The sequence below is a fragment of the Fusarium odoratissimum genome, assembly GCF_000260195.1.
Source record: "Fusarium odoratissimum NRRL 54006 unplaced genomic scaffold supercont1.64, whole genome shotgun sequence".
NCBI classification, from domain to species: domain Eukaryota; kingdom Fungi; phylum Ascomycota; class Sordariomycetes; order Hypocreales; family Nectriaceae; genus Fusarium; species Fusarium odoratissimum.
In genome coordinates this window covers 9,844-31,010 of record NW_022158787.1, presented here as the reverse complement: position 1 = coordinate 31,010, position 21,167 = coordinate 9,844, and the positions used below count along the sequence as shown (strand labels likewise).

The 21,167-nt window shown below is 47.8% G+C and overlaps 7 protein-coding genes across 7 annotated transcripts; 5 read left to right on the top strand and 2 right to left on the bottom strand.

The window, feature by feature from the left end:
* Positions 1-382: 382 nt before the first annotated feature.
* Positions 383-1,466, bottom strand: FOIG_16023 (uncharacterized protein; the record flags this gene model as incomplete). Its single annotated transcript, XM_031217443.1, has 2 exons — positions 383-930; positions 992-1,466. The coding sequence occupies 2 exons, from the start codon at positions 1,464-1,466 to the stop codon at positions 383-385; spliced, it is 1,023 nt and encodes a 340-aa protein (XP_031052818.1).
* A 493-nt stretch (positions 1,467-1,959) lies between these two features.
* FOIG_16022 (uncharacterized protein) lies at positions 1,960-3,776 on the top strand (the record flags this gene model as incomplete). The annotated part of the gene is made up of 6 exons (XM_031217442.1): positions 1,960-2,259; positions 2,323-2,785; positions 2,852-2,987; positions 3,037-3,204; positions 3,262-3,511; positions 3,579-3,776. The coding sequence occupies 6 exons, from the start codon at positions 1,960-1,962 to the stop codon at positions 3,774-3,776; spliced, it is 1,515 nt and encodes a 504-aa protein (XP_031052817.1).
* Positions 3,777-4,274: 498 nt separating this feature from the next.
* Positions 4,275-4,661, top strand: FOIG_16021 (uncharacterized protein; the record flags this gene model as incomplete). Its single annotated transcript, XM_031217441.1, has 2 exons — positions 4,275-4,387; positions 4,448-4,661. 2 exons carry the CDS (start codon positions 4,275-4,277, stop codon positions 4,659-4,661), a joined length of 327 nt encoding a protein of 108 aa, XP_031052816.1.
* A 483-nt stretch (positions 4,662-5,144) lies between these two features.
* Positions 5,145-6,922, top strand: FOIG_16020 (uncharacterized protein; the record flags this gene model as incomplete). Its single annotated transcript, XM_031217440.1, has 4 exons — positions 5,145-5,565; positions 5,633-6,064; positions 6,118-6,431; positions 6,573-6,922. Exons 1-4 carry the CDS (start codon positions 5,165-5,167, stop codon positions 6,920-6,922), a joined length of 1,497 nt encoding a protein of 498 aa, XP_031052815.1. The 5' UTR covers positions 5,145-5,164.
* A 197-nt stretch (positions 6,923-7,119) lies between these two features.
* FOIG_16019 (uncharacterized protein) lies at positions 7,120-9,504 on the bottom strand (the record flags this gene model as incomplete). The annotated part of the gene is made up of 9 exons (XM_031217439.1): positions 7,120-8,029; positions 8,120-8,197; positions 8,254-8,355; positions 8,419-8,487; positions 8,558-8,698; positions 8,763-8,991; positions 9,053-9,178; positions 9,243-9,369; positions 9,421-9,504. The coding sequence occupies 9 exons, from the start codon at positions 9,502-9,504 to the stop codon at positions 7,120-7,122; spliced, it is 1,866 nt and encodes a 621-aa protein (XP_031052814.1).
* A 509-nt stretch (positions 9,505-10,013) lies between these two features.
* On the top strand, positions 10,014-12,500 carry FOIG_16018 (acetoacetate-CoA ligase; the record flags this gene model as incomplete). The annotated part of the gene is made up of 9 exons (XM_031217438.1): positions 10,014-10,449; positions 10,510-10,792; positions 10,838-10,933; positions 10,991-11,016; positions 11,105-11,205; positions 11,258-11,382; positions 11,453-11,658; positions 11,721-12,035; positions 12,103-12,500. 9 exons carry the CDS (start codon positions 10,014-10,016, stop codon positions 12,498-12,500), a joined length of 1,986 nt encoding a protein of 661 aa, XP_031052813.1.
* Positions 12,501-17,981: 5,481 nt separating this feature from the next.
* FOIG_16017 (uncharacterized protein) lies at positions 17,982-18,089 on the top strand (the record flags this gene model as incomplete). The annotated part of the gene is made up of 1 exon (XM_031217437.1): positions 17,982-18,089. One exon carries the CDS (start codon positions 17,982-17,984, stop codon positions 18,087-18,089), a length of 108 nt encoding a protein of 35 aa, XP_031052812.1.
* Positions 18,090-21,167: the final 3,078 nt, after the last annotated feature.

The window sequence follows — 21,167 nt, the reverse complement described above, 5'->3', positions numbered from 1 at the left end:
CGTCTCCTCCATAGTGTTGCATCTGATGTGGAGAGAAGAGGGGACGGACCGGAGGGACTTGGTCGACCCCACCGTACGTTCCTCCGGATCTTCACGACTAGCCCACAAAACCTGTTGGTGCCGGAGGACCCTGGATTCTAGTGTGGGGGGGCCTAGGATATGCCTGATGACATGAATTTCTGGCTAACCACGTGTTGGATATTGCAAAGGCAGGCGAGAACGCCGGATGCTATCATCTTGGAGCGCTCATATGGAAATGACCAATAGAGTTCATCAGTTGTCCAAAGTACCTCGGTTTACGAGTTATTCAGTATGTTTATAATGTTCAGCATAATTCTCTTGATGTCGGTACACTACATCCAGTCCAGTGAGGCCGGGAATCTCAAGCTGCCGTGGCCCTTGTCCCATCAGCGGTCATATCTGCGGGAAATTGAGGCCCCCATATGGATAGCGGCCCGGCCTTGCTCCGCTTGGTGCCCGTCTTGACGTTGACAAGGTCGCCATCGGCGTAGTGCTCTATGGTAAATCCACTGGGGTCTCTCCAGTAGTCGAATATCTGAGACCCCAAAATGTGTCTGCCCACACCCCAGACAGAGTAATAGCCCTTGCTAGCTAGCCAGTCGTGACCCAGGAGCTGCGTGTCAAAGTCCTCCACCTCGTAGGATGTATGATGCATGCGGTCATGCTCCCCCGGGGGCGCACGTGAGAGGAACAGCGAGTGATGGTCGGAGAAGCGCTCTCCCAAATCCAGATGCAAGAAGGTGATGACATCCAGATCTCCGTTTTCTCCTTCATATTGCACATCCGAAGGAACGAAATTGAAATTGTCTGTATACCATGTGACTTCCTTGGCCCAGTCTCCGACGATGAAGCCGTAGTGGCCTAGTTTATGGACCGTGGCAGGGCCATGGCGAAATCTCTGGAACTGGCCTGTAGGTGACACTATTAGCTACTAACCTCTGGCTAGCTAGCAACCGAGAACAAGACTCACCAAATCTTTTCTTAACAAGACTACCGTTGAGAGGACCTTGGCTTTCGGCAAGCAAAGATGATGCGGACTCGTTGGGACTTTTCTCCTCTTGCCCATGCACGACATGGAAAAGAAACCCCGACGGGCTCTTCAACGTTACTCGGCGCCCACCTCCTGGAAACTGAGACAGCTCGGAGACCATGGCACCGTCGAGGGCCGCGGCCCTATCGAAGTCGGCTTCTGTCTGAGCAACGAAGGCCGCACCACCGAAGGCCTGAGCTCCCGTGGATGATTTGCGAGCGACATAGCAGTAGGGATCCTTTCCGTAGCCACAGTAGAGGTTCAAGTCCGTATCCTGGTAGGCTGGGATAAGCCCAAAGTCCTTGGCAAATGCGTCGAACTTTTCCAGATCCGGATGCTCAAAGTAGACGTGGGTAATTCGTTCGAGCTGAATCTTGGAAGAGTCGTTACTGATTTCAGGAAGCACGGCAGCCATGGCGTTGAGTTGGGTCAAGGATGATGGAGGGTGGATCTTAATACTTGTTATTTTGAGAGGATGACTTTGGGAGGCGGCCGGTCGGGCGGCTCCATGTGAGGGGCGCCAACTACCACTTAAAGGGTTCAGTTGGGAATGGGCTACAGTGGTCCAAGAGATATTGACTCAGAATGATACAGTTGCACAATTACGTATCCGCCTTGGGTTGATTGGCAACGTCGGAGGATTTCTCGGACTATTGTGATGTGAAGATCTTCCGGCAGCATGTTAGCAGCGGAGGAACATTGCACCCGCGTGATCACTTGGCACCTAGCGGCGATGAAACATCCAGTTTGGTTTCAGTATGCCACGACATAAGTCCAGACTCTCAAGACTTATAGATGTCGTTCCCTTGAGTATGCCTCTTGGGTGTTTGAGTTTCGTCACACTACCTACCTGATGACTCACGACATAACAAGAAAAGAGGCGTCAAGATCATTATCTATCAAACACAATGTCACTAATGACCGAGGACAAGATCATCATCATCTTTACCGTCCTTCTGGTCGGCTGGCTTGTCACTCTCGTCCGCACCATCTTGCGCCCTGGGCTTGGTAAAATTCCCGGCCCTTGGGTGGCAAAGTTCACACAAGCCTGGCGCATCGGACTCGTGTTGAAAGGCAATGCCCATGAGGAGTATAAATCGCTTCATGACAAGTATGGCCCGATAGTTCGGACCGCGCCCAACGTGGTTGACATATCCGACCCGACCTCAATAGCAACCATCTATGGCATCAGCTCCAAGTTTCTCAAGGTATGCAAGACCCGACGGACGGATGGCATGTGGATGAAAAACTGACATGAGGCCCCGAGATAGTCGCCCTTTTATCAGACCATGTCAGTCTTGTACCAGAACGAAGTGATGGACAGCATGTTCACAACCACCGATCCCCAAGAGCACAAGGCTCTCAAGCGACCGGTGGCCCAGAAGTTCTCAATGTCTTCGCTGCGGACGCTGGAATATCTTGTCGACCCCTGCAGCGACATATTCGCAAAGGCCATGCTCGATTTGCAAGGACAAGTGGTTGATCTAGGCAAGTGGGCTCAGTGGTATGCCTTTGACGTCATTGGGGCCATCACATTCTCCCGACGTTTTGGGTTTATGGAAAATCGCAAGGACGTCAAGAACATCATCTTGGGCATCGAGTTGGGGCTCGCATATGCGGGAATCATTGGACAGGTGCCATCGCTGCACCGATATCTTCTGGGCAATCTTACCTTGAGAAGGATCCTCGGCCGACTCGGGGTTCCAGATCCGATAGCCATAACAACAGAGGCAAGTACAGAGATAGTTGCCAGGCGTAATGGATCAGCAACTGACTGACAGACGTGGTAGATGGTTTCAGATTGCATCAGAGAGTACGACTCGCAGCCATATTCGAGTGAACGAGCAGACTTCCTGGCCTACTTTCGGCAGGAACAAAAGTCGACGGGCCAGCAAATGAGCCAACGAGACTTGATGAATCATTTGATGAACAATCTGTATGTTTGGAACCGAGACTCTCAGAAACCTTCTGACACTGGCCTACAGATTGGCTGGCAGCGATACCACTGGGATCTCTCTGAGATCCATCTTTTACTATCTGCTCCACGACAAGTCCGCATACAAGACTTTGCAAAACGAGATTGACGAGGCAGATAGGGCGGGCAAGCTCTCTCCCATCATCACCTTTTCTGAGAGTCTTGAACTGGAATATCTGTAAGCCTCTCTCTCCTGTATCCTCAACAGAGTGCTTTTTTTTTACGACATCCATAGCCAAGCATGCATCAAGGAAGCTCTGCGCATGCACCCTGCTGTGTCGTACCCGCTAGAGAGAGTGGTGCCTCCAGACGGGGCCCGCTTGTGTGGGGAGTATCTGCCAGGTGGCACCATAGTCGGCGTCAACGCGGCCGTCATCCACCGCGAACGTGACATATTTGGACAAGATGCAGATACTTTTCAGCCCGAGCGGTGGCTACACAGCAGCGAGGAACGCATCAAGTTGATGGACAGGCACAACCTGGCGGTGAGTAGCCGGACGGATGAATGGGATATCTTGAAGGACAAGAAGAGGCTGACCACACGGCATGTAGTTTGGTGCGGGCGCGCGGACGTGCATCGGCAAGAACATCTCCATCATGGAGATGTCCAAGTTCGTACCGCAGGTGTTGAGGCAGTTCGACCTAGAGTGGGCGTCGAGCGAGCCACGGTGGAGGGTGAAGACGTATTGGTTTGCTAAGCAGACGGGGTTATTGGTGCGATTCCACCGGCGGGACAAGATCTGTGTGTAACTGCCGTCCGAGATACCGATACCGTAATGTAGCAAGATGTGCCCCGTAGCTCAATATCAGGCCTCAATGCCATTCGCGGGTCGGAACACTCAGGTGACAAGCCTCGTTTGAAATTGCGGGGAGGCCCTCGTCAAACAGGGATTCGCAAGGGTTATTGGGTACATCATTTCCCACCTATATTAGCCTGTGATTAAAGTCCTCACGATCTTGAACCTGTACAACAAAACACCTTGGTACTTGTAATGACTTACGAAATAGAGTCGAGGTACATGGCGTTATGCCTGATGGAGCCTTGGCGTAATCGCCGAGGTGACTTTAGTGGAACCCGGATTGCGGGGAAGCCGACTCCTTCTGATGCATCCATCCACTTCATCCTCCACCTCTCGCTGTGCTGTGCTGTCTTTTCCTTTCCTCTTCTCTATATCCTCGAGCCACCGTGCAAGATTCGCCGAAAGCCTTTCTACGGACTCGATAGCACACTTCTGACGAAATTCCATCATGCTCTCTCAAACGTCTAGCACTTCCACTGCTCAGCCTGCCTCACCAAGACTGGACCCGTCCGATGGCCAGCAGGAAGCAGTCAAGTTCCGGGTCTGTGATCATTGCAGAATGTGCGTCGCTTGTCCAATCGGATGCTTGTTGTTGCTTTGAGCCATTTCTTGCTGACACAGCACGCCGAGACACAGAAAGAAGACAAAATGTGAGCTTCAAGCGCGTCAGATGCGTGGACGTGTTCGCTTGCTGATTTCTCTCCAGGTGACATGGTCCGCCCGGCCTGTGGAACCTGCCGGTCCCGCCATGCCGTTTGCACCTACAGCAGGCGAAGAAGAAAACCTGGTATTCCTCGACACTCTGAGTAGGATTGTTGGGTATGACGGTAGCTGATCTTTGTCGCTGCGCAGGACCTCCCAAGGGTTGCCAGAAGTGGAGCAGATCCTTTTCTGATGCTAGCTCAACTATTTCATCCGGGATTCGGGCACGTCGAGGCGCTCCGTCCTTGCCCTCATCACTTGCAGAGGAGCGTGGTAGGCATCACGAGGCCATCGCTAACTCAATCGACATTGTCGATTCGGCGGGGTGGATGCGGATGGATCATGATGCCATCGCAGAGTGTCCATGGCGCAACAATCCAGTCGGTCACGTCTCGCCATACTATCCGCTAGGCCAATCCTTTCCCAAGGACTGCCTAGGACTCAACCCCGAGCTTGAAGCATATTTGTGTGTGGCCCAGATTCTATCGCAATTGAAGCGTTCAAGAGTTGTCTGACCCTCCTGGGCATAGGTTAGATCTGTATTTTACACACCTCCAGCCGATTTATCCCTTATTCCGCCATCCCTACCCTTGCCTGTCAAGCCGCAAAATCCCAGATCTCTCACCACGCCTCAAAATGGCCATCTATGCCGTCTCGGCTCGATTTGCAAGCCCGGACGTCCTCGGAGGCCCGGCGTCGTCCAAGCCATTTGCTCAGTTTGCCATGAACCTCAATAAAGGCTCTGATCTCACCATGGATGAACTCAAGGCATCTCTCCTGCTCTATATTTACGAAATGTCCGAGACTATGAGATGGGATACAGTGGCGGAAATCGCGAGGATCACCCGCATGGCAGAACTCTACTATGCTCTTCACTTCGATAGCAGATCCGGCGAGCCGAGTAAGGCCAGTACCTTTGACGACGGGATGAACTTGCGGAGCCAAGAAAGGGACATCAGCTCAGGTCGTGCTGCTGAGGAATGGAACAGCGTATGGTGGTGCATCTACTCGCTTGACACGAGCTGCAGTGCTGTTGCGTAGGCACAACCCAGGGATCCAATCCCACCGTATTCAAGACTTCTATGCTAAGTTACAAGGCAACAGATCATTCTCCAATCCCATTACCGACAACCTACAAGCAAAGATGGCACTGCCGGCAACATCGGTTTCCGAGTTCACGAATCAATCGCTCCGTGACCAAGAATCGTCTGAAGATGGGTCACAGTTTATCATTCCTTCAGCCGGTGCGAAGCACTGGGAGGCCGTGAGCATGATATTCTCCAAGGCTTCGTGTCGCAATCGGAACCTATATTTCGGTGCATGTTCACTGATGCGAGCAGTTACCGACCTCCGATCTCTCATGATACGGAGCCGTGGCCGTGATATAGAGAAGCGGCTATACGAGCTTGAGAGCGACTGCACGGCAACGTCTTTTGCACTCCCTCCGTGGTTTTTCAATGCAACCCGTAACTTGGGCGTTGTCGAGACAGACGAGGAACATCAGCGTCGGCTAGATGTGCTTCTTGTTTGGTCAGGGTGAGTCAAGCGGTTGCCCGCCTGCACACATGACACAGCACTCATTTTAACAGGGCAAACGTGTTGCTGTCCATTTGTGCAACAAAGATCAGCACCCAGAGTGCTTGCTCGGAGCTCCAAGTCCTATGGTTCACAATCCTATCCAAGGCGAACGAGACGGTCCGGATAATTCAGAACTGGAAGCCTGGCTATTTCAAAGCCATAGATCCCATGTGCTCGTACCTGATACTGCTCTCCGCATCCGTCCTCGCTTTCGACGGCGAGCTCGGCGCTACAAACACGTCGACGCCATCTCAGTCGAAGTCCAGTGAACACCTCGACCTTCTCCAGTTGTTCTTGGATCAGATGGGAATCAACTGGCCAGTAGGTGAGTGACAGTGGGCTCGCAGACATGCCAACTTTTGACGACTAACTTCCAAATTCTGCTGCAGCATGCCGTCTGGCAAGTACGTCATCTTCAAAGCCATACATAAAAGAAAACTTGAAAAGTTAACATGGCTACTAACAGATACATTGAAGTTGTTGCGGGCTAAATTATCGAGGCAGAAGCCGGTACACGAAGACGCCCTCAATTACCTCATCCACCTCACCAGCCCCCTCAACGGAACCCTCATGTGTCCTGACAAGAATGGTGTCGATAGGCAATCGCCGCTCGCAGAGGACGCCTCGTCATTCCGCTTCCCAGCCGGCAGTGCCTCGGCTGTCCCAGGGGACTCGACCACAAATTCCAACGGAGAGTCGTCAGACAATGTTGACTACCAACTTCAGAACTATCAGTGGCTCGATGAGTTTGATCTTGCAAGCTTGGACGATGTTACTGCGGGAATGGATCCGCAGATATGTTTAGAGCAGTTCTGAGTAAGGTACTAGTTCAACTCTCAACACATCATAGTCCACCCATATCGCGCGAACTAATCATTTTCAAACCATTATTACCCCTGAATAGGTAACTTTGAGGCCATAGTCGTGTGGACATTGGGTTTCCAACTATTTATTGAACTAAAACTTATATCCTGAGAAAATGCCATGAATTAGTTCTCTTTCTAGCAACCTATCTACTCCTTCACCGCTTGTGTCATCATCTTGAGAGCTGCGTGCAGTTGCAACCCCAGCTGCTTCGGGCTTCGGGCTTGCGAAAAGACAATGAGATCCGGACGGACCAGCGCATAGCGGGTCGCAGGATGGAACCGATCCCGGAAAGCTGAAGGGTTGTAGTGCGGTATCAGTGGCTGGGCCATGATCCTCACGGTGTCTTCCTCAGTGCCGAGAAAGAATTTGTTGGTCTTCAAATGCGACAGCAACTCGGTGCCATCGTTAGTAGCACCCTCGCATAGTTCAATAATCTCCCCCGAGAGAAAGTACGGCGGCAGGTTCGCTTCATCGAGTGCTTCCTTGATGCCCACGGCCTCCTCTTTGTCAGGGTGACGCAGAAGGAGAAGGGTAAGCACGCCACTTTGCTCCCAGATGACCTCATCAGATAGCTGAGTGAGGCCACTGATGGTCTTAAGGCACACCTGGGCCGTCTTGACGCCTCCCCCTTCCTTCTCCAAAAAGAAGCCGCTGTCCACTCCACGGTGACCATCACTTTCGTCAAAGTTCAATCGCAGCAGCCTGTCTCGGACAGAGGGTAAAAGGTCTAGCACTCCGCCAATGACTTTGAGGAGGCCCACGAGGGAAGCAGACTTGCTTAGGAGTATGTTGCCGCTTCTCGCCGTGATGATGCTGGAGACGTCCACTCCTTTACGCCGCTCTCGTGACCATCCCTCGAGCAGGACGTCGCGATGCTCTGGTGTAGAGAAAGACAAATGGGGGCCACAGAGGAGCGCGAGCCTCCACGACAACCCCAGCGCGTCCCGTATACCGCTCGCTATCCCCTGGGCGCCGAAAGGGGGGAACACATGGGCCGCGTCACCTATAAGTGAGATGTTGCCGTGAAACCACCGATTCACGACTTTTTGCGAGAAGCTGAACCCGAATAGTAGAAATTAGCAAGTTTCAACTGAATGGAAGCGACAAAACGCAAAATACAGGGTATGAAATAGCATTGGGGCTTACTTGGCTGGCGCACAACGCAAGACTTCCACGCAGTCCCATGGGAAGGAGACCGGTTCGTCTAGTTTCATACCCTTGCGACTTTTTTTCGACTGATTAGCTTACTATCATCTCATCTCTTTGTGTGGGATAACTACCTGAATAGGTGTCCTGGAATGGTTATGTGTGGCATCATCTGCTCTTTCAGATGCTCTTCAAAGTCGTCGGGCATGTAATTCGGGGGCAGCTCGTATTCGAACCTATAAACGTACTGTGAGAACTGCTAGATTCTCTTCAACAGCTCGTGGCTTTTAAACTAATACCTCCAGTATTTCTGCTGTCTCGGTCCGAATCGACCCGTTGCAATAGGCATGGTAGGGTGGGTGCAGAAACTAGTCAGACCATAGTCAGTTATCAAGCGCAGCCAAGGGAGGAGAAACGGTGAGGAATCCTATAACTTACTGGAATCCCTCAGGCCAGAAGATATCCCACAACTGTTCGGGTTGGTATCCGAGCTTCCACGGCGGAAAGGAAGGGTGCGAAGTGGGTGTTGGGAGATTGATGCGCAGATTGGCTGCAATCCAAGTCGCGTCGTACTTGTATCTGGGACACTGTTAGGTCTCGGAACTGTCACTGTCGCAGAGATGAGGTTTGGCAGCCATCATACAGTCCCGGAAGCTGCTGTATTCCTTTGACCTCGAGATATCCCTTGCGGACGTATCCACGTTTGCCATCTGCGCCAACAAGATGCTTGCCGTGAATGTCTATCGTCTCGCCGTCTTCTCGTTGGTAGGTCGCCTGGACGCCACCATCCACTTCGCGAATCCCTGTCACGGTGCAGTTCAGCCTCAGCTCGGCATACTCGGACGCCTGTATCGAGCGGCGGAATTCCTTCTCTGGAGCCGAGGTCAACGATTACGTAGCTCATCATCCAAGGGACAGATGTCATGTTCTCACCTAGTTCGGGCTGCAATAAGACAAACGCCGGCGGCAATGTCTGCTCAAGCCAGTCGCGTTCATGCTCGATGCTGGCGAAGGGCTTGGAGGTGAAAGTGTTCTGGTGGAAATGGATACAGGTCATGACTGCAGTCCCACACAAGGCTTAGCAGGATATCTGATGCGGCATATGTACCAGATTTTGACTAACCCTGCCCTATCTCTTCCAACAGAGATCGGTTGACGCCGAGGAGGTTGACGATGCGCTGGGAATCACCAGCCATGGCGATCGCTCGCGGGTCGGTACATATCTTATAGTTCTTCTCCAATACGATAGACTTGTTTCCGTTAGTGTGACGCGATGTCAAAAGATAAAGAGTGAAGCTTACTTTGATCTTGCGAGCGGCCAAGGCGATGGCCAGGGCAAGACCAGATGGACCTGCTCCAACAATGATGACGTCGGTATTCTCCATTTTGGATTCTTTGATGATCAAAGCAAGCTGCCAAAGCTAATCAGACTGTCTGTATCGTGCCAGCGCCTGCCTAGAGTTCCTTCTTGTATCAAGTATTAATGAGAATCCATTAGACACCACACTACAACTCCTACTCTTGCATCACCGAGATTCATGGGTGATAGTAGGCGGGATTCCTCCGAACGGAGAGACTAGTATGCGCCGGTCGTATAGGGTACAGTACCCATAGATGATGCTCCCGGAGGAACCTAAGAAGCAATTTCCGCAAGATTCTCTTGAGAAGCCCCACACCGCCCGGAGGAACTCCCCTGTCTAGTGTCACCGTTTTAAGCCTCCGCTGATTGCCGAGGCATGGAATGGGAGACTCTGTTAGCCGTGTCAATGACCAATCAACCAAAGTTCTGTGTTATAAGAGAGTGGGTATGAAACGTTGGAGATGGTCCAGTGTTCGATTCACCTTGGAATTGCAAATACCTCGACTCTTTTGCAGATCTTGACTACAAACCAAGATGACAACCTGGGCTCATCCAAGCCCCCAACTGACAAAGCTGGAGGCCTTCAGAAGACATGTCAACCTGAAGTACAATCTGGCCCTCGCCGACTACGAGCAACTGCACAAGTGGTCGGTGAATGAGACAGAGTTATTCTACCAGGAAATCTGGGACTTCTGTGGCGTTGTGTACTCAGCGCCGCCTAGTCGAGCTGTCAGTAATGGCTCCCGCATGTGGCCGCGACCAGAATGGTACCCGGGAGCCCGGCTAAACTTCACCGAGAACGTGCTCGCCGTGGGTCTGGCAGCGCATCCCGACAAGATCGCCGTGTCGGCTTGTCGCGAGGCGAGCACGCAGTGGAAGCATCTGACGTGGAGGCAGCTGGAGCGTGAGATAGCTCGGTACGCGAGCGCGCTGAGAATTGCTCATGTCAAGGCGATGGATCGTGTGGCAGGTATGAGAGCACCCCTTCTTGTGTGATATCTTGACGTCGGTATCACTGACTTTTACTTAGCTGTCATGACAAACTCTCTAGAGGCGGTGTTGACTCTGCTCGCCTGTGCCAGCATCGGCGCCATCTTCTCTTCCACTTCGCCCGAGATGGGGGTGAATGGGATTGTCGAGAGGTATCTCCAGTCTCAGCCCAAGGCCCTGTTCCTCGAATCTCGTGTCCTCTACGGGGGCAAGTCGCGAGACCTCCGCAAGAAGCTGGCAACTGTCGTTAAGAAACTGAAGCATCAAGGCACTGGGCTCCAGCAGGTCGTCGTCAGCGGCCCAACTTGGGAAGATGACACTGTGTGAGTGCTGGCTTCCTGAGGAGCCCACAGCAGGTTGCTGATTAGAGTCAGAATCTCCCTCAACAAGTTCCTCGACGTCCCGCTAGAGCCCCTGCAGTTCTTGCAGGTTCCATTTGACCATCCCATCTACATCTTATATTCGTCAGTATCAGCCAGGAGGCTCCTTGGTGACCTGAAGAAGAACTAACTGGTCAGCAGATCCGGAACGACTGGCCAGCCAAAGTGTACGAAGCAATGATTCCTTTATCAGCCAACGAATAGCACATATCTCTGAGCTCTGGAAATGGGGGTCTTTGACTAACTGTGGCTTAGGTATCTGTCACTCCGGAGGTGGTGCGCTACTAAAGCATAAGATGGATATGGCGTTGGCGATGGACCTTGGCATCAACTCAATATACTATCAGTATACAAGCGTGACTTGCCCGACTCGTCTCTGACCGTGCATCCGCTGACAAGATCTCATAGACTGGGTGGATGATGTGGAATATGCTCGTGGGAGCTCTCAGCGTTGGTTGCAAGATCATTCTTTATGACGGGAGCCCGCTCCATCCGAGACCGTCTTACCAATTGAGATTTCTAGAAGAACAAGGGTAGGTTGTCTCATATGATGGATCAAAGTTCACCCCTGTTACCAGAGGCTGACTGTGGTATCGACATCAGCGTCACGCATTGGGGCACGAGTCCAAAATTTCTCGGGACGCTCATGAGAGACCTTAACGGTCCGCTACCGTCGCTGGCAGCCTTACAGACAGTGCTCGTATCTGGCTCGGCGCTTTCCGAGGAACTCTGTGACTGGTTCTACACAGTCTTTCCGAAAGAAGTCGGTCTCCATAATGGTTCGGGAGGGACGGACATGCTTGGAGGCAGTAAGTGGTCCTGACATGAGTCGAAGCGGCGGGGTTGCATCAAGCTGATCAGTCTTTGGCAGTTATTGGCGGCAATAATCTAATACAGATACATGGTAACGAACTTGCGACTGCAGCTCTGGGCATGAAGGTAGAGATCTGGGACGAGAACGGCAACAATATCGATGACTCCGGACAGAAAGGGGAGTTAGTAATCACGAAACCATTCCCGAGCATGCCGGTGATGTTCTGGGGCGAAGGAGGAGATGAAAAGTACCGAAATGCATACTTTGACACCTTTTCTAATGTCTGGTGCCACGGAGACTTTGTCAGCAGGGATATCAAGACCAAGGGCTACCTAGTCCATGGTCGCAGCGACGGTGTCCTCAACCCTGGCGGTGAGAATTCCACCCCCCCCCCCCCCCATATTTATGTTTTGACGCGACAAAACTGACCGCTTTCAAGGAGTTCGGTTTGGCACTGCCGAGATATACGACGTGGTCAGCAGATTCGCCGAGGTGGATGACAGCATCGCGGTCGGCCAGCAGCGACCCAAGGATCAAGAGGAGCAGGTTCTACTGTTCATCAAGACGAGGGATGGCATAGCTTTCGATAAGGCGCTAGAGTCAAAGATCCGCGATGCCATAAAAACATTGCTGAGTCCGAGGCATGTCCCAGCGTATATCCTTCACGTCAGGGACATCCCGTACACCATGAGCGGTAAGAAGGTTGAGAAGGCCGTCAAGAGCGTTGTAACAGGGGAGAGAGTGCAGAACGCTGGCGCGATAAGCAACGCGGAGTGTTTAAAGGAATACGAGAAGTATACTAGCCTACTAGATATAGAATGGGCCGCCAAGCTGTAGAATTAGAGTTTATAGTTTGCGATTAAATTATATATATATATTTAAAGAAACTTTTATAGAGGGTATAAAGAATAATAATATATATAATAAGTAAGTAGGCCAGATAAGTGAGTGGGCTAGATGTCTTGCCCTTTAAAAGATATACTATTATAAAAACATAATAAACTATTTAATTAATTAAAACTACTTAATATTCTCTTTCTTAGATATCTTAGTTATTACCTAATGGGTTTTTATATTATACCTAGTCTTATTATATATTTTATAATACCTTTCCCTTAGTTATATTAAAGTTCCTTAATTATTACTTCTTAATAATTTAACTATTACTTATATATTAATATCTATTTAATTACTTAGTTCTTAACCTCCCCTTATTATTAGTACTCCTCCTTTTTATAATTATATTTTTTTTATCTTATAGTATTAACTTAGTATCTTATTTACTTATTAAAGTTCTTAGTTTTTTATAAATAATAAGATAATCTTATAATATATTCTAATTACTGCCTTTATAAGAGACTTTAAAGCCTTTATAATTAGCTTTAAGGAGTTATTTATATATCCTTTAATTTGCCTTTTAAGATTTAAAAGTTAAAATACTTATTTAGTAATATATAAAGTAAAGCCAAAGGCGTTAAAGTAAGATAATAAAATAAGGTATTTATTTTTAATATAATATAATATAATATAAGGCGTTATATACTATACTAAAAAATACAATGACCTTAATTGTTACGATTTGTGCCTATAACAGCGCTGTAAGGCTTTTATAAGGCAGCTATAGCACACCCATAATTGCTTACATAGCGATTATGGCCCGATCTTTTGCCCTGTGGTTTAACGGCTTGTGCAACCGTTATAATAAAACTAATAGCCAGTGCCCTTTATTAAGTACTAATTATTATTTAACTCCTTACCTTAATAAATATAGATTTCTTATAGTATAAGATAATAAAAACATACCCTAAAGTCGCTAACTATCTTTCTCTTAGAATAATAGCTTTATAAGAAGATGGCCTAGTAGTAACCCTATTAAACCTTAATATTCTTACATCTTGCTGCATTAGGTCTCCTTGCAGGATGTCAGGGAATGTCCAGATTGCACTAGACATGTTAGAGGTACTAAGCTCTTCTGGCTAACAAACCCTGGCTCTGGCTAAGCTAATTTAAATGCTAGAGACTGTTAAGAAGGCAAGACACAAAAGAGTGCTAGGTTGCCGAGGCTTCCCACTTGACATCTTTGTTTCCTCAAGGGATCGTTTACCTGGCAGGGATCCCGCGGATACGCCGAAACCTTTGCCTAGTTTGAAAATTTGGATATGAGTGGTGTTAAAATACGTAAATTACTGCGATATTTAGGTGTCTTGCTGTGACCCTCGTGGGTAACGTCCGTCAAGCTATTCATAGTACGATTACTCCTCTGACCTCCTGGTCCTTGTCAGGCGGTATCATTTTGGGTCCCTGCTACCGATGCTCACGGTCACGCCGCGCTCTCGATAGAGGGCTAACTCTCGGACCGGATGTGGGCACGGGGTTGACAACTATCCGAGCGCGGACGGGCCGAGCAGATATCCGTGCCGAGTCGATAATAGGCGGCCTGGAACAACGGACGTAGAGGGTGGAAGGCTGGATATAGGCGACTGAGCGGGACGTGGTGTACTACCGCTCGATTGCTTGATGTGAAGAGGTGACCGCGGGTCAATCGCGGTAAACTCAGGGACACTTGATTTGCAAGTGATTTGGTCAATGTCGAATCGCCAAGAAAGAAGTTGAACGGTCACAAAGCCTGATAATTCAACTGTCTCATTTTCTATACCATCTTTGGAGCTCCACCATACAAGTATTGCGACAAGCATATTTCGCGCAACGTTGATTGGATGGTCCTCGGAGATTTAGACGGCACATTACTCCGCTAATGCTAGATCGAGAAAGGGTTCACGGAAAGTTCAATAATCTCTACGTATCGAGACTTAGGTGGTTAAAGCTAGCTTGATCGAGCCGAGCGATGCAAGCTTGCAACTTGTTGAAGGTGCCTAAGGCACCTACCTCGTATATCAGCCGGACCACTCGGCCCGAGACCTTAGTTAGTCACAGTCAATACACACACATCCCCCTCAACACAACTAACTATATGTTCAACTAGCATATACATTAAATCCCGGCGGCCCGCTCTAGCCCGATTACTAAGCGGCGGGATGTGCTGCATTTGCATCTGTTAATATGCCGGCCGGTCACACCTGAGAGTTAAAGACAGAGGGTGATGAATCAACGAGAACGTACTTGAGCAGATAGAATAATAAGAAATGGCCTAGGTGATTGGTTTCGAACTGAGTCTCGAGCCCATCCACTGTGCGACCTTCGGCACAAGCCATGACGGCAGCGTTCTCGGTGAGAATGTTGAAACAGAGACTTTGGGACCTGATTAACACGACTAACACGAGTCACTGAAGCCTAAGAGCGGGCGTCGGAGTAGTCGCTTAAAGAGACGAAAGTAGTGATAGCTGGGATCACAAGTCCCAACCATCGCAAAAGCGTGGCGCAAGCTTCACGATAGTGGGCCATATGAGCTCCACACTTTTTTCGACTCAGCTGCCGCGGATGAAGTCCCGACGATGGTTGACAAGTCTGATTACCTAGTTCGGCCGTGTGATGTGAGGCCCCGATGTCGGGGCTACCTCCATAAACCGGTATCTCGCGATTTAGCGGCGTCCAGTATTATCATGTCAGGATTTCGCAAACCAACTCGTATAGAGCTAGACGGCATAGTGTATATTCTCGAGAGAAGGTCGATAAGCATGCCAGATACTTGACAATATGATGAACGCAGCAGGTTTGTCGAACCCATGCTATTAGCATCAGATCGCAAGTGACATACATGAACCGACAGATGTTGTTCTGGACGACGAGACCTTCCTGGATGACTGGTACTTCACGAGCCCTCCATTTTCCGATGTCTTGAGCTTCTATGCCGGCCACTCAATGTCACCAATCTCCTTGGCAACTGTCTCGCCTTTTGACTATCTTATTCGGAAGCCTCCCGGCCGTACACCAGCCAATGCCAATGCCGCTTCATCTGATTTATCCTCAACCATTGAGTCTCCAGTCTTCAGCAAGATCAACGTACCTCTCTACTCTCTAACAATTGAGTTCGATCTGTTATGTGAAGAACCCAGTGTTTATGAGGCCCAAGATACTAAAGAATGCTATCCGTTTGGGTCAAACAACGCTGAGCCCATCGGACAACACCAAACCAACCGCCGACACAAAGCGCCCAAACCATGCATTTCTTGTGGACAACACTATCCTATTCCGCCAGTCGATATTCGAAGGCAAAAGAAGTCCTTGCCTCTTATTTGTGCTGGAAGTCACCAGCATAGTATTACTGTGAAGCGAGCTCGTAGTTGGCAGAACGTGATCATTGGAAGGGTATCGTCTTATCACAGTCATCGCAACCAGCATAACTGTCTACGTATGTGCCGACTAGGAATGAACCATGGTATATTCGTAGAACGAAATCAATAGAATGGGATCCATAGGTACATACGAACGAAGGATAAGTGGCCGATCTACGACGTGTGTCTGTATACAACGTTGAACAAGCCAGACAATGGAAGTTCCTCGGGTGAAGGTCTCACAATGCCAAGCCCCGCTCGGTCAGCTAGATTTAGACAAACTTTGGGCTTTCTTCATAGTGGACCTGAAGCAAATGGTTTGTTCCAAGCTCGTAAGTGAAATTTGAAGTTATAACTCAAAAGGCTACAAGGAACAACCAATTCCACATCTAACTTCCTGGGTGGGAGTAAAACAGAACAAAACGTACCGTGGAGTGGGTAAATCAACTGCCGCTGAATATTACGCCTCCTGGAAAAGTGCTTACTATAAAGTAATACCGAACACAACCGAGGGCTACGGCATTGAATATAGTGTAGCCTTCATGTTAGAGATTACTGAAACCCCTTAGGAAACAATGTTATAGCATCGGCATCTATGGGAGTTCTGACTAGGACCACGTGTGATACGGGGTCCTATAGATACTGTAACATCATACGCGGGATTTGTCAGCCGCGGTTTATAATCGAAACCGACACCCGCGCGGTCGGTCTTGCTTTGTTCATTAGATATCTGAGATATCAGATCCCGCATAGGTCAGGATTACCGGTGAGCGAACTCTGTAGTCATGCCGCGCGGCATGACTAATGCGCCCCAAGAGATACATCATAGGGGCAACAGGTCGCATGGCTTTATTAGCACTACTCGTCAGGATTACCATTTAGCTACTGTCTCTGGTTTAGGCAGAATTATAGTTTTAGTTAAATTTACTAAATTTCTTTATATATATTTAGTATAATAATAAATAATAAATAATAAATAATAAAAAAAAAACTAATATAAATTAATAATTAATTTTTTATTTTTATAAACTTATTATTATTATTAATTTATAAAAATTAACCTTATTATATACTTAAAATAAAAATAAATTAAAATAATAATTATTAAAACTTTAATTAAGTAATTAAATTTCTTATTTATAATATATTTCTAAAATACACTGCCTTACTTCTAAAAGAGGATAACTATTATATAACTCTTCCATTTTAGGAAATTCAGCTCCTTTAGTTAGAATGCCCTGCCTGCAGTTTAACTCTATAAGGACAGCCGCGCGCGATGCCTCCGTGCTACCCGCCCGCCAATGTCCTACTTACTAATAATTTACAGACCTCCAGATAACATAACATCGGCAGTTGTAAATGCCGTGTCTGATTGCCCCGCCAACACTCTTTTCCTTAAGGTAATTACCCCTATATGCCTCCTCACCGCTTTGTAATCCCGCGCGGGCCTCAGGAACAGGCTGCAGTCACACAGTCTAAGTACAGAGCGACCTAACCTAGGAAACAACTATGTATGAATTAATCTTTATAAAGTGCCGAATAACCCGTCTATAAACGCACTGCAGTAATTAGACATCCCTATGTTTAGAATTATTTCCTCATTATCATCTACCTATATCACCCTACATCATGACCATCTCCTCTGATTCTACTGCGCCTCTCATTGCTGTCGTCGGCTCAACGGGCCTCCAGGGCGGTAGCGTCATCAACAGCCTAGAGGCATCGAGAAAGCCATATCGCATCCGTGGCCTTACCCGAGATACGAAGAAAGAAAAGGCTCAGGCTCTTGCGAAGCGAGGTGTCGAGCTCGTTAATGTTGACCTGTCCGCTGGTAATGTGGCAGATATCCAGCAGGCATTTCAGGGTGCAACATATATTTTCGTAGGCTCCGTCCTCCTTGCATGAGTACTGATGCATTGCAGAGGATATACGCTGACAAGCGATGTCTAGATCATGACCAACTTTTGGGAGCACCTAGATAAAGATCGTGAAATCGCTGAGGGCAAGACCATGGTTGAGGCAGCCCGGAAGACTGGTGTCAAACTGCTCCTGATCTCTTCCGAACCTAACGCCACCAAGGTCTCAAATGGGACGCTCACGAATGTGTTCCACTTCGACTCCAAGGCGGCAATCTCGGATCATGCACGAGCCATCGGTGTCCCCTTTGTTGATATCCACGCTGCTGGATACATGAACAACTTTACGACATTCAGCCGTCCGAGGCCCGTCGGAGACGGCAGTTACGTCATTGATGGCACGTGGCCTGCGGACATGAAAATGCCACTTCTTGATACATACCACGATTTTGGCTTGTTTGTCCGGTTGGCGATTGAGTCAGATGAGTTCAACAAGGGCGAGGGCAAGGTCATCTGGGCCTACGGCGACATCGTCACTGTTGAAGATCAGGTGAAAGTCTTGTCCGAGACGACGGGTAGGGATATAAGATACAACAAAGTGACGGACGAGCAGGTCAGGGCAGACTTGGCGCGTGCTGGTCTACCGCCTCACGTGGTAGATGACATGATTGACATGTTCAAGTTCCACAGGATCTGGGGCTCCGCCTACGCGGATGACAATCACGCCAAGCTCCTGGCACGTCGACCACGGACTTTCCAAGAGTACGCCGAGCACGAGGATTGGAGCAAGGTATTTGGATGATGCGTTGGGGTTCCTGGACCCCTGTTAGTGTACGTAGACAGAGGGTCAGAGCTGAACTCTTATGACGGATGATATAGAAAGAATCCCCTATCCTGTCTCGTTTAGCTTAAGCATAAGCATTATTATTCATCTCATGTGCTCTCCTGTTGATCTGTGCCGACACCACCCTCCGGACCAGCACGACATGCCGCTTGGCGTATATATTCACTAATACGATATTGAAACAAGCGACCATCGCCTAGATTACAATCGTTCCTGCTCAGCGGGGTTATGTCTGATGTCGGACTGCCGTGGGTCGCCCAAGCTTGTTCATGGGTTGTTTGCACCAGGTCAGCTTGCCGGAATCGCCTTCAGACACCGTGTGCTCGGTGGACTTGCGATTAGGCGAGTCCATTAAGAAAATAGATAATCTCGAGCCCTTCGAAGCAAAGGGGGACTTCTGTGAAAAGGGCATTTTTACCAAAGGAGCCGCGTTTAACCCAAAGAGTCGCATGATAATCACCCCTCTTTTAGGGATAAGACCCTGCATTTTAGAATGCCATAGAGACAAGTAATTAAATCACCGAATAAAATAAAAACGGTTTAATAATTAATGGTCGGTTTAATAATTAACAGTCTCAGAGCTACACTTCTTAGAGACAGCTATAACTACTAATAATAAACTGCTATTTAATAAAATAATAACTGCAATTGCAGCACTTAACGATTAACTAAGATATTATTAGTTATAAATACAAAGACCTACCTCCTTAACTAACCTAACGATTAGGACTCTTTCGAGCAGTCGTATATTATAAAGATCTCTGCTGAACCAATCCACGAGCTCAGGAGACTTGGCTATTTAAGCCAATTCGCAGTCCTCCACGTCCAAGAGCCAAGGAGGTCTAAATTCAGCGACTACCATGCGAAAGAGGTAAATGAGCCTTAGTCGCGCTCTTCAACTGCCACTTTGACCATCAGCGTATCTGATAACCCAGCGACTTCTTATACTGAGTTAATACATGAGGATCAAGAGGATTACAAGGCTTCCATGACGATATACAAAAGCGACCTCGACCGATACAATAAGCAAGCCGATGGCATCCGCAATGTGCTCAACTCGATAATTGAGAAGATCAATCCACACTACGTTGATTCCCCTGCCATGAACGAGTCCACACAGCATGACAATATTTTGCTATTCTTTCTCAACCTTAAAGCCTCATACGGCATTCACGACGCGCTAAGAAGGAAATAAGCTCAAAAACGGTATTTCGAGGTGCTAAAGGCAGCACCAAACAGCAGAAAAAACTGTAAAGAATGGATCACTTCTTAGGAAAAGGCAATATGAATTGCAAAACTTAGAAGAGTCGCAGAAGCATAACACCTAAATACTTAATTTAAGGATCCTGCAAGAGAACCTAGAATAACACTTTAAGATTTTCCTTCGGATTAAACAAGATCAGAATAAGGTAGCAATTGAGGAAGGAACTTATCTCCTACTCACCTTCTCTGCCCGATTCCGACAGGAGGTTAAAGCTCTTAGAGGCAACAAGCCAATTACCGAGAGCGTGGCGAACAGGAGCTTTAGAACCACATTCCAAGCTCCGTCCTCCGAAGGCAAGGAGCGAAGTAGGTCAAGGACCACTAACTCAAGGGATAGCTTTATAAGAGAGATTTCTGCAAAGTGCCCCCGTCAATCAGTTGAGACACCAGAACTATACATACTATGCGAAAAGAGATATAAAACCCCAAATTCCTTATCATGTTAGGTCACCTTCCCTAATAACACACCTAAGAAATACCCGCCATCTTAAAGGAAGCAGCCAGTTTAAGAGGCTCCTAATCCTTAGATACGGAGATAAATAAATTAAGGTATACAATGTGACGGTTGGGTCCAACTGTGTTAAACTAAGCCATGCTTAGGTTTATTGTTGGCAGATTACGTAGGGCGTGATGCTAAGCGGTTATCGAAGTGTCACGTCTCTTAATGGTAAATTTAATGTATATTAGGCTTAATTAATATAAAGAAGTTTTATTAATAGCTAATAAGCTTATATCTATCTAGGTAGTAATTATAGTTTATATATTATTACGTTATTAATACTTAGTGGTACTTATCTTCTTAGACTAAGTATATAGTTAATTGGTCTTAGACTGTTATTGCAATATTTCGGTCCTTAAATCATTAGTTAAAGTTAGAGGACCGAAAAAGAGACTTCTCGGTCTTATTATAATTAGTATTTAATATGGAGAATTTATAGGGTATATGTGATATAACCGCGAGGGTTATAACATGATCTCTCCCCTCCTCTAGGTCTTGTCCTTAAGGCCATGCTTATCTTTTATCTCGTTAGTTTAAACTATAAGTACTAACTTAGACTTATTTTGTTTTTATCTGTATATCTTACTAATTATTATATTAGGTCGAGTTTCTAAGAAAAAACATATAAAAACTTCTAAATCTGGTACTCTTGCATAATATATTTACAACTTTAGTAACTATATTATGCCGTGCTCCTAATGCTTCCGTTGTAGTCTTCTTTATAAGGCTAAGGACGAAAAATCAAACTATTATAGGAACTGCATAAATACCAAGGTAATTTATAACGGTTCTAGTATTATAACTTTTCGT